The 12,141-nt window shown below is 35.4% G+C and overlaps 1 protein-coding gene across 1 annotated transcript; it reads right to left on the reverse strand.

Annotated features, from left to right (window-relative positions):
• Positions 1-457: 457 nt before the first annotated feature.
• Positions 458-3,204, reverse strand: LOC115952184. Its single transcript, XM_031069260.1, has 5 exons — positions 2,590-3,204; positions 1,981-2,146; positions 1,650-1,861; positions 1,351-1,527; positions 458-959 (listed from the first exon to the last, which is right to left on the reverse strand). Exons 1-5 carry the CDS (start codon positions 2,755-2,757, stop codon positions 873-875), a joined length of 810 nt encoding a protein of 269 aa, XP_030925120.1. The 5' UTR covers positions 2,758-3,204; the 3' UTR covers positions 458-872.
• Positions 3,205-12,141: the final 8,937 nt, after the last annotated feature.

Consider the following 12,141-nt stretch of genomic DNA (forward strand, 5'->3'; position numbering starts at 1 on the left):
ATATTTTTTTAAAAAAATTAGATTTTGTAGTTCAGGAAAGTAGCTGAACTCCTATGTAATTTCATCTACTTATCAAAATTAGAAAAAATAATTTTCGTTCAAGAACTTATAAAAATTAGATTCATCATCCTTGTGATTTCATCTACCATGAAATGGATTATTTATATAATAAATAAACACATTATTGTTGATGTATAGTTTGTTTAATAATCAAGTCTAAACCCAAACTCAAATTTGGCTTATTTGCTATGTGAACAAACATAAACAAGCTTTTTCTCAAGCCAATCTTGACTATTCATTTACAAGCCCACTCAGAGTCTTTTCTATTAAGGGGAAAAAATGTTGTGGCCCAAATCTCATACCAAATATGGCTTATCCATTTTAAAGAAAAGAAATTACACAATCCATCCATGAATGGCGCTAGATGGGCTTAGGCCAACTTCAAGACTCATATAAAGATGCATGCAAAGGCATTCACATGGTTTTCCTTTTGAACCAACGACTTTACCCTTCTCACACATGAGAAGAAGTGCTATTTGAGCTATGGCTCATTGCCCCACAACAACAACAACAGTTTTATCAGTACAGGCAACAACTAAAATGAACTATGAACCAAAAATTGCAATGGAAATTGTAAAGAGAACTTTTCCTTTTCGAAAAGGCAAAACACTTGCATTATAAGAAACAATTGGCTATACTGCAACTTCCACACAAACTGCCGAAGTGTACTTGGCTTGGATTCAGGTAATGGTTAAACTCAGTACAATACTGTGTAAATCTTAACAATCATCATTACCCCTGTGTGATATAAATAGATAATCTAAATCACGTATTAGGAAACATTACATTAAGTGATGGAACACCAAAGAACCTTAATATAGGTCAGGATGAAATCGCCCAGGAATTGAGCTACTTTCTTGTGCCCTCTGCAGATGGAGCTTCAAGCTGTAGTTTGTGAGCTGTATCAAAACAAGAAATTACAGTCAAGCCAAAACAGATGATAAAGACCTTCCAACACCCTATTTGTACCAAAATCTCACAGTTGTCAATCATGAAACAAGACTTGACAGTGATACTAAGCCAAATTGGTCCAGTTTTGGAACCTTCTGATTATATTTCCATAGTCGTGACCCAAGCAAACAAAATTACATGCTAGAAAGTTATTTAAACTAAAAGGAATAGAAGTAGAATACTGCTTTGAAGTTACACGTGTAAGGAGGATACCAAAAACAAAATGTAGGTTGATTGCCTGCCTAGAAGTCAAAGATCTTCATACTTAATTCTATATGATTAATGCTCAAGATGAACTAACCAAAATGTTGCAGAAATAAGAACAAGTCCAAAGGTTACCTCTAAACTTCGAATTTGTTCTTGATATTGGCTTAACAGATGTTTTAGCTGTTCAACCCCCTTTATCCTCTCTTCTTGCTCCAAATTGCGTTCATGCTGGATGGCAACCGCTCTCTTTAAAATCTGATTATCATTTAACAAGCTCTGCAGATGCTCCTTTAGAGACGCATGCTCCAGCTGCTCCATAGAGACAATAGCAAGGATATAAACATATGTATATTAAACATCAGGGGGTTGGGTGGAATTCTAATTTGGCATTCCTGCTAAGACAAGAATGAATAAGAAAAGTTCTTGATTACCTCCTCTGATGCCCTTGATGGGGCAGTTATACTCTGTTCAAAAGCCTCCAGAATCCTTGTAGCACGTCCCCTAGCATCATCAATGTCTGTCGCATTCATCATTTCATGCACAAACAAATCGACCCACTTAGACCCATCCATTGTATTTCCATAGTCAACAGTTGTTCTCATGTCCTTTACATCTTCAACTCTCTGCTCCGGCATTTGACTGCCTGGTTAATACAAATTCAAAAGAAAGAAAAACAGTCTAAGCCCAACGCAGATACATTCCGGACATTAAACATCTTATAACTAGAATAACTAATTAAGAGAAGCATAACCAGCAACTTACATGTCGCAGAGCTTTGACAAGGAACATCACCACAATTTGCAATATTCGTGCAATCAGAGCTTTGTGATCTATTTCTTGCATTAACATCAGCAAAAGAAATTGCTCGTAGACTCACAACAGCATCTTCAATCTTATTATTGTGATTCCTACAAACTCTTTCCACCAACTAACAAAAACAAAAATAATCAGACCAATAATTCTGAACGTTAAAGACATTTTACAAACAAAGCAATGTTTATCTCTTGTAACATCAGAGTTTCTTTCTTTCTTGTGGATAACTAGAATCTAGAAATACATGAAATGGATAAACTGGTAACGACATAACTAACAATTGCTAACTAAACATAGTTAAGTACACACCAAACATTATGAACCCATAATTATGCACACAAAAAAAAATTTACATTGTCAAGAAATCCGCATACTTGAATGGATTAAAAATAATAAAAAATACGACCCATATAAAATAAAAAAAAAAAAAAAAACTTTTCAACGCTCAGTTATTTATTTACAAAATTCTAGCTGGGAATTTGATTGTAGGAAAAGAAATGACAAAGTAATATGAAATAAATTAGTATCAACTAAGTCATTGAAAAATTTGAAACGCACCTGTGGATCCAAGTCGGGGAACATTTGGAGCAAAACAGATACAGAGTCATCGGATCCGGATCCGAAACTGGACGACCTGGGTCTCTTAGCAGAAGGGCACGACGTCGGAGACGAAGGTCCGAAAATTTCTTCGAACCCGACCCGTTTTCCGCAAACCCCGGCAGACATCGCCACCTAAACCCTTAAGTCTTCTCCGAATAAAAACCCTTCAGTTATTTACCTTAAATTTTACAAACCCAAAAAAAAAAAAAAAATTCAAACAAGATCTGAACCTAAAACCTCGAACTTTCTGGTCTTATGTTATACAATTTTTTACGTGTTTTTTTTTTTTTGGTTTAAAGTAGATATTAGTTTTGGTGTGTGGTTTTTTGGGTTTATAGAATTACCAAAAGGGTTTTATTTTTGATGGAGAAGACGTGAGAAAGATGAGATTGAGAAATGGTGGTGGGGTTTGCTTTTGATAGGGATTTTCGGGAATCTGAGGATTTTAAACCTTTCACGTTTACAGTTTACTGTAGATACAAGAAAAGTACTATTCTACTTCATATTGTATTTGCAAATTGCTAAAAGAAAGAGAAAGAGAGAGAGAGGGGCTGGTTGGTCTTGCAAGCTTTTATTTTGTATTTTGAAGTTGTATGATTTGATTCGGTGTGTCTCACACTAGTGTTTGAGAAATGAAGAGGGTGGGACCGTTGGACTGGAAAATTTGGGACCTACGTCATGACTGCAGTAATGTGACTAATGTCATCTTGCCCTAGAAATCCGTGTTGAGACTTTTTTTTCTTTTTTTTGGGAAGACCTGCAGTGATCATTTTTAATTGTTTTTTTTTTTTAAGAAAGAAAATTTTAATTTATGGTGTCCACTCCTGATGATAGCTCTTTATCATCAGACCAAAACATCAATCAGTTTTTGGTGTAGGCGGAGATTAAACCCCAGATCTCATTAGTTTTTGATGTAGATGATAATTAAACATCAAATATTTTATTTAACTATAAAAAATTTTACCAGTTGAATTAACTGAAACCTACAAATATATTAAGTGTGTGTTTGGATAGAACTTATTTTGCTAAAACTGAAAACTGAAAACTGAAAACACTGTAGCAAAATAATTTTTAAATGTGTGAATAGTGCTGTGGGACCCATTTTTAATGAAAAAATTGATAAAAAATGAAATTTATGGGTCCGTGAACAGTGCATATATGCACTGTTCACTACAGAAAGTCAACATTTGCGGTTACTGTTCATTGAACAGTAACCGCAAAACGCGTGAAAACCAAAAAAAAAAAAAAAAAAAGAGGAACAAAACGCAGCTCCAAACGCAGAAGCTGAATACAAACAGACCCTAAGACTTGAGATTAGAGAATTGCTACTTTTTAAAGTTTTGTAGCGAAAATATAATGAGAAAATATTTATCTATCTATATTTAATGAAAAGATATTGAATAAAGTTATAACCATACTTTTTCTTTATACTTTATCCTATATATATCCATCAAGTAGACATAGGGGTGATATTTTATGTTTTCCCTTGATATGTTAGCACAATTTTACTAAAATTGAAGTCGTTTGTGTCTAATACTGTTTTTGTTTAGCATTTAGCTTCGTTTTATGTACAGTTTTTCTAAAACTTTTTTTTTTTAAAGTATACTTTAACTTATTTTTAGTAAAAAAAGACAAATAAACTGATGTCAAATGCATACTAAGCTTAAGTGTAATTTGGGTCCATTTTTGCAAGCATCGCTCCATGTGCATGCCTATACTTAGATCATGGGTTTCTCTAACTTGGATGTGGTCAAATCTCAAAAAGCAATCAGCAAAACGTTAAATAAGTAAATGTCAAACGTATACGAGCTATTTTTTTTTTTTTTTTTTTCTAAAAGCTTGGTTAGCACTGTGCGTTGTGGTCGAAATTCTCTTCGCGGTTCTCACATGCCGGCCTAGGGAGCTCCTTGCATTCTCTCCTCTTGACGTTTGCCTCGGTGGATCCCTTAATCGGTGTCAATCAAATTTCTTGCCAGTAAAAGAATCTTGGTGAGTATTGCTCTCCTTATTGGGATATTCTCTGCACACAAATTGATTGTTCGTGTTTCTGCACAACCAAATCTAATACAAGTAGAGTTAACAAGACCTCTACGTAAATACTAAATAGTCTTTTAGATATACAGAAACTTTAAAGAAGCTTTTGACAAGCAAGCACAAATAGAGTAGAAGAGCCCATTCGCATCCTGGGGTTTAGTAAGTTTTCATGTATCCCTATGATAGGAAGAGCTGTGGGTTGGCCTTGCCGTGAAAGACTAAAGAGTTATTTATAAGAATAATAACATTGAAGATTCATGAGGAAGCTCTAGATCAAAAATTGAATAATAATAATAATAAAAACACTCTGTATTTTAATTAGAATGCTTCATAAAGGGCTAAGGAATATATCACTGTAGCTTTGGGAGCCTCTTACAATGTTCAATTTAAGAAATGTTGGTGCCTACATCTTTTGATTGGATGATCCTGAGGACAAGCTTTTTTTCTGAGATCAAATCAAGAATATGGAAGTAGCTTTAAGGTTGCAAGAAGCAACTTTTGTCTCAATCTAGTGAGATTTTGATAAAGATGTAGTGCAATCGATTCCTATGTGTTAGAGATATATATTAGACATATTAGCCCAATGTAATAGGCCCAAGCCCATTCCTGCTTGTACTAGTAGTCTAGGGTTTAGTCGTCTATATATACTCATGTTAGGGTTCATTGTAACACAGGTTATTGTACTACACTCTCAGATAATAAAGATGTAGCCCTTAAGGGATTCCTCCGTGGATGTAGGCCGTCAAGGCTGAACCACGTAACCCTCGTGTTCTCAGTGTTCCTATTTTATGCTTTCTCTTCCGCATTCACTCTAGCATACACAACATGGTATAACACATCACGTTGCTAATATTTAACATGGTATCAGAGCCAAACTCCGTTCTTGGTATCAAACAAACATCTCTAGCAAGCAAAGAAGATTCTCATGTGCACAGCACCATCAAAAGTCACATGCTTGTTGGCTGGATCTAGACTCCACGGCATCTCGCAGCCGGCATGGCTCACTGCTGTGTCCAGATCTTCAAACCCAAGCAATCAGTGTCTCTTCCTATCAGATTTGTGCACATCAAGCCTTCGCCTGATGAAACCAACAAGACATACGTGCTCCACGGCATATCGCGACCAAAACCCAGAAACCCGACCTCCAACGGTAGCCGCACGCGCCACCACGCGCGACCAATGGCTCCTGGAACTCTCACACGCGCCGCCGAAGATTCTCGACTCCCAGCTCGGATCTCAGTCACACGCGCCGCCAAGCCGGCCTTGTCGTCCACCGATCCACTTGGCCTGAGAATCTGGTAATCATACGAGCTTTCACGCGCCTCCACGTGCCGCAGTAGCCTCTGGAAAATCTCCCACGCGCCGCCATAGATTCTTGACTTCTAGATCGTCTTCTGGGTGCACGCGCCGCCCTGTAGGCCTCCTCGTCCGCCGATCTACGAAACCTGAAATTACGGGCCTCAACTGAGCTTACACGCGCCTCCACGCGCCTCCCAAGTTTCCGGTATCTCCTCCACGCGCCGGTGAACATCGCACGCTCCTGCCAGGCGCCGGAAAACTCCTGCTGATGTCATCTGACGTCACCGGATGACGTCATCACTCCACGTCAGTAGCCATGCAAGCACCTCCACATCAGCTCTAGTCCACGTCAGCGACACGTCATCAGCCACGTCAGCAGTGTCGTCTCGTCAGCACCACGTCACCTAGCTGACCGTTGACCCGGACCGACCCGACCCGGACCACCCGGATCTGACCCATGAGCACTTTGACTGTTGACTTTGACTCTGGACCAGTTGACTTTGACTTTTTGCGTTGACCTTTGACCAAAAGTCAAAATTTCCAAAAGGGCCTATCTTGCTCAGTTTTTTTTGTAGCCTCAATACAGCTTGGCCCTATTGAAAATCAACTTCCGGTTTTTTGCATTTTTCTTTTTTGTAGCCTCAATACAGCTTGGCCCTATTGAAAATCAACTTCCGGTTTTCTGCATTTTTCTTTTTTGTAGCCTCAATACAGCTTGACCCTATTGAAAATCAACTTCCGGTTTTCTGCATTTTTCTTTTTTGTAGCCTCAATACAGCTTGGCCCTAAAGAATGTGCTGTTGTATTTACCCATTATTTTATGTGGACCGGCATTGTCATTTTAAGTATTTGAATGTGCGGGGCCTTTAATATTTTTGTTTTTGGGCCCATAATGGAAGGACCAATATTTTGAACACAAGAGGAAGCCCTACTTTCACCCTTTATAAGATAGAAGTTAGCTCTTTAATTTGCCATCTCCCATCTTTCTCTTTATCGGGTGTTAGGACAGAGGGTAGTTCTTCTCCTCTCTCACACACATGCACACCCTTACCTCTTGCAGCCACCATTGATTGACAAATCTAGGGATTTTCTTAGGATTTTCATGAGGACTCATCATCAATCTAGAGAGGTATGTGTTTTCTTCCCAATAACATCCTACATGTTGTGATTTCAAAAAGTGTATTTGGGTAAATTTCTAACATGTGTTGCTTCAAAAGTCCAAATAAGGTGTGCTTTAAAATACATGTAAACTATGGTGGGAACAACATGATCACAGGAGGAAGACATACTGGATGAGTTGGTATAAGCTATGTAGATAAAAAAAACGGAAGGCGAGATGGGATTTAAAGGAGTTTAACTTGGCTTTTTTGGCAAGAGCAAGGATGAAGGTTGATCCATGATACTCAATACTTGTTATAAAAAGTCTTCAAAAATCAAAGTATTTCTCATTTGATTCTTTCATGGAATTAAGTAACTATTTCCCCATATGCTTCTTATGCTTGATGTAGTGCTATGGAAAGAGACTAAAAGAGTAATAGAGTTGGGATTGATAGATAGACAGATTCCTACTAATGACAACTTTTTGTTAGAAAATTTAGACCCCGGTTGATATAATTAATAAGTTTTAAACCCAAGTTCTTAATTAGATTTATTATTAATAAACCTTGTTAAAACAAACAAACATCAATATCATGTCAATATTATACACAGTGGAAAAGTAAATAAAACAAGATATGATGACCCAAGAAAACCAATGAAACAAACTAGTTTCAAAGTAAAAAATTTGAGGGGAAACCTTCCCGAAAAACAATTCACTATAGTAAAGAGAAGTTTCAGATCTAGTATAAAACCTTTATCCCTAGACTCTACAATCTCTGTAGATGAACTTACAACAGAAACTTTCTACCACTTCAAAACCTCTGAACTCTTTAATATATGAATGCCACCCTTTTGCACGGATCCCAGTACGTGACTAACTCCCAGCAACTTGAAGAAGATTCTGTTGGCTGCAAAATTCTTTACTTCATCAACAATGAAGATCAAGAAGTACTTGGTTACAAAACTCTAAGGCGCAAAAGACACAGTAACTTCTTACAAAGAGAATAAGGCACTGGGTCACTTTTTGAATGTGTTCTCCTCGTATTCTGCATGTATGACGACCTTTAAAATAAGCCTTATATATGTCTAGAGTTGTGAGAAAAGAAACCCTACACATACATGTCAGCTAGGGTCAAAAATCAGATCTGGAAATTTTGATTTCACATATCTCAACAAATTTAGCTTCTGTCAAGCTTCGTTCTTAAATCTCAATAGATACTGTTTCTGTCGAGGTATCTGTCGAGTTTTAATGAACAACTTTTCTTTACTTATTTCTTGATCCAATCTTCATGGCTTTAATACTTGACTTGAACAACATGTTTCTTAAAGTATTAAACCTATCCTAGATTTACCAAATTAAAAGTAAAGTGTATTTTGTCAAAAGATTAGCCAAATACATACAATATGTCCCTAACATTTTTATAGTAATTTCCCCTAAACGTGTGCTCTATGTTGATGCATCATGCATGAATTAGTGATCCCATTGAAACTAGTTGCCACAAATGGAATGTTTACACCATTGATGGGATTTTCCTTCCTTCTGTGGTTGATATTATTAAAGAAATTTCTTTGAGTGCTAGGTAGCTGAATAATGTTATTTTGTGGACAATGATCACATCCTAAAATAACTTTTTTTTTTTACATGAAAATACCAAATATAACAAATTATAGAAATTAATTTGAAGATTTTGTCCTACTTCAGTGTGGTTTGTAATGGTCCCTAATAAAGTAAAGAATTTTATATGGCAGGCATGGGATTTTACCTACCAAAGTTAACCTGTTTGCTTGTGGGATAATCTCCATGTTCTTTACAGTAGATGCCCATGTTATTCGGAAGTCTGAGGGAGCAACTTCAGTGCATTGGGACTATTCCTGTATCAGTATCCTTTGTTTCGAGGAGGTGTTTGATAAGTTGTTTAGAAAAAAAAAACTTTCCAGAAGTTCAAATTCTAATATTCATGGCACGGATGCTATTGATGAATTGTAATGAGAAGTGCATAGGGCGGCGGAGTCTTTGAGCTGATGAACTTTGTCAACATGGGACGATTTCGGCAACAAATTTTCTTTGAGCCAATGGGCTTCGGTTGAAATTCAGTTCAGGCTAGCTGAGCATGTGCCATAGAGAGAGCCCCTCATTTGCATGTTTACAAGGTCAATAATGAGGGCCTCAGAGCAGAGCATGATTTGGTTTGTGGTGTGGAATGTGGATGCTGGGCACCTGCCCCCCTGACTTCTCTTAAAAACTCCATTTTATATACTTATGTAAAGTTGAGTTATGCCCCTGACATAGAATAGGAAAAACAAAGAAACTTTTTCTCTATACAAACTGTAGCTGACATGAAATAAATAATAAAAAACAGATATTCCAACTGATTAAGTCAAAACAACAAAATTTCACAATATTTTCACAACATTCTTATTTTCAATTGAGATGGATCTTAATAAATTATTTTATTTTATTTTGACCAATCATATAATAATACCTCACTTTATTGGAAAAAATATTATGAGATTTTGTGGCGTTATTAAAACAACTCCTCCCACTTCAAATTCAATCAATCAACCCCATACGAAATAAATGCTACCAAACTTGTTAAAGTTGTCTACACTCGGGACCAATATTCACTCTTTTTTTTCTTTTTTCTTTTTTCACTTATCCAAATTTCCTTCTTTTCATTTCAAGTTCAGCCTGTGGAACTAAAATTACACAAAATAATAATAATAATAATAAAATGTCTTGTATGGTATCAAAGCATTAAATCCATTACTTTTTCTCCAACATCTCTTGCATTTTCATATTTTCAAAATTTGAGTTTCTACCATAAATCCAAAATTTTAAATAATTAGAAGAATAGAGAAAAGTTGAAATTTATTTTGACCAATCAAATTAGATCTCCAAACTTTATGTATATAGATTAATCTCTTACTTGATAATTGATGGGCATAGGACCGTGGTTTATGGAAAATGATTGTTTAAGGGGATTGCTATTTTTTTAATGTCAATGCTTGCTTAAGCAACACATGTTTGACTCTTATTATGAATAGCCATTAATGATACTAGCCTCTGAACACGCATTCAGGTGCATGTTTAGAGGCTCTTAATTTTATTTATTTTTTTTTTGTAAAGATTAATTTTCATTCATTATAATTTGGGGTTACTACATTTTTCAATCACAAAAAATTCTTAAGGGTGTGATAAGTGTTATGCATGTGTGTAAAATAATTTTTTTGTATAAAAATCTCATCACACCCTTAGAAATTTTTGTGATTAAAAAATAAAGCAACCCTGAATTATGATGAATGAAAATTAATCTTTACAAAAAAAAAAAAAAAAATTAAGAGCTCTGAGCACGCACGTAAGCACGTGCTCAAAGGCTAATAATTCCAAAAAAAAATTAGTTAAGAGGCTTTTTTTAATTTTTATTTTGAATTTCAAAGCTTTTTATTTAATGCAATTCAAGATTTATGTGTTTGCCAATTATTGAAATAGATGGATCCGAGTGTGATTAAATCTTGTATAGAAAAATGAACACACCTGAACCTACAGTCACACATAAACATTTTCCCATCCAATTCAACATGTAAAATTCTTATGTAAAGCTTACCCACCTAAAAGGTTCCAATTCTACAAAAGCCCACGACTACAAAATAACATTTCACATGAATTTGTGGTCTTATTTAGCCAAGTGATTGCTTTGCATTTAGACTATTGGATAAGAGTACAATTTGGAAGCATAAATTATCCATTAATTTAACCAAATTTCCAAACCATAAATAATTAGTGATGATGAATAATTCCAAATCCAGAATTTGTACCGAATTGATTACATAGTGTAAGTGTGTAATTACAGATAATGTCATCAAGCAATTTTGGACTCTTTACATCCTTTTGATTGAGATCTCAGATTACTATGTTTGCCAAGTATTTAAAAAAAAAAAAAAAACTATTTAATTAAGGATGAAAATTACGTTGGTACATCAGAAATAACAGCTTGCATAAACTGAGCAAACGAATCTTCCAACCAATTACAATCAATCATTAGTAAAAACAGCCTACTTTGCTAACATTATGCAACACTATTAATTTGGGTGGAAGAAAGCAATGAAGAAACAAAATGTATATTAATCTATAATTTGGTACTACAGAACTTCAAAGCTTGAACATCAGGCAACACATTTGTTTCAAAGATGCCAACATCAATAGCAAACTGAGCAACATAATATGCAGCCTATAATGAAGTGTCCGCATTCCACAATGCTTTGAATTGCAGAGCAACTCTACGGGAGGACCTACAATGATCTTAAACCACATAGGATGCGGAGGAGTCCATTGAGTTGAATCCAACACATGCACTTGAATCATTGTCAAATCCCCACCTAGTCCCACACAATCCATACCAAAATAGAAGCTTAAGAGAGTTAAGCAAATTATTTCTGAAGCCAATGTCCATGAAGCTTCTGTTCTTGCAACTTTACCTTAAATAAGATTGGTTTTATACACAAATTATAGTGAAAGGCAGTCCCCTTCTAATTAAACATCTCTATATAAACTAATTGGGAATAGCAAAAGATATAAATGAAAGTTATAATACATCATCTTCTCAAAAAAAAGTTATAATACATCATAGTAATTAAAAAATTTTAATAAAAAATTAATATATACAAAAACTTAATAGATTTGTAAAGATGGTTTTCAACACCATTTATTTCATTTTGTTTAAAAGAAAAAAAAAATTTTATCACTACAGATTTCAACATCTAAAATTACATCCAAGTGGCACTGGTGCTAAACTACTAATAACAAAGAACACTGATTAACACCCTCCCGTTGAAGAAACACTTATTAATGCCTACCTGTGATTAATGCAGCGAAGTATATCCATTCAAGTCAAAAATCATATAGAGGATTCTTGTGCTATGACTTACAGCAATTGACACTTCACCTCCTTCATAGGAGGCTCTATCCTCCTTCATGGGAGGCTCTAACTTCAGTTTTAGTAGGTAGTTATCCAAAACTTCCTTTCAGTTATTTTAGCAGTAATTATCTGAAACTCTTGTCAAAGATGACATAGTTTTTAA

This window comes from Quercus lobata, chromosome 7 (assembly GCF_001633185.2).
Source record: "Quercus lobata isolate SW786 chromosome 7, ValleyOak3.0 Primary Assembly, whole genome shotgun sequence".
Lineage (NCBI taxonomy): Eukaryota > Viridiplantae > Streptophyta > Magnoliopsida > Fagales > Fagaceae > Quercus > Quercus lobata.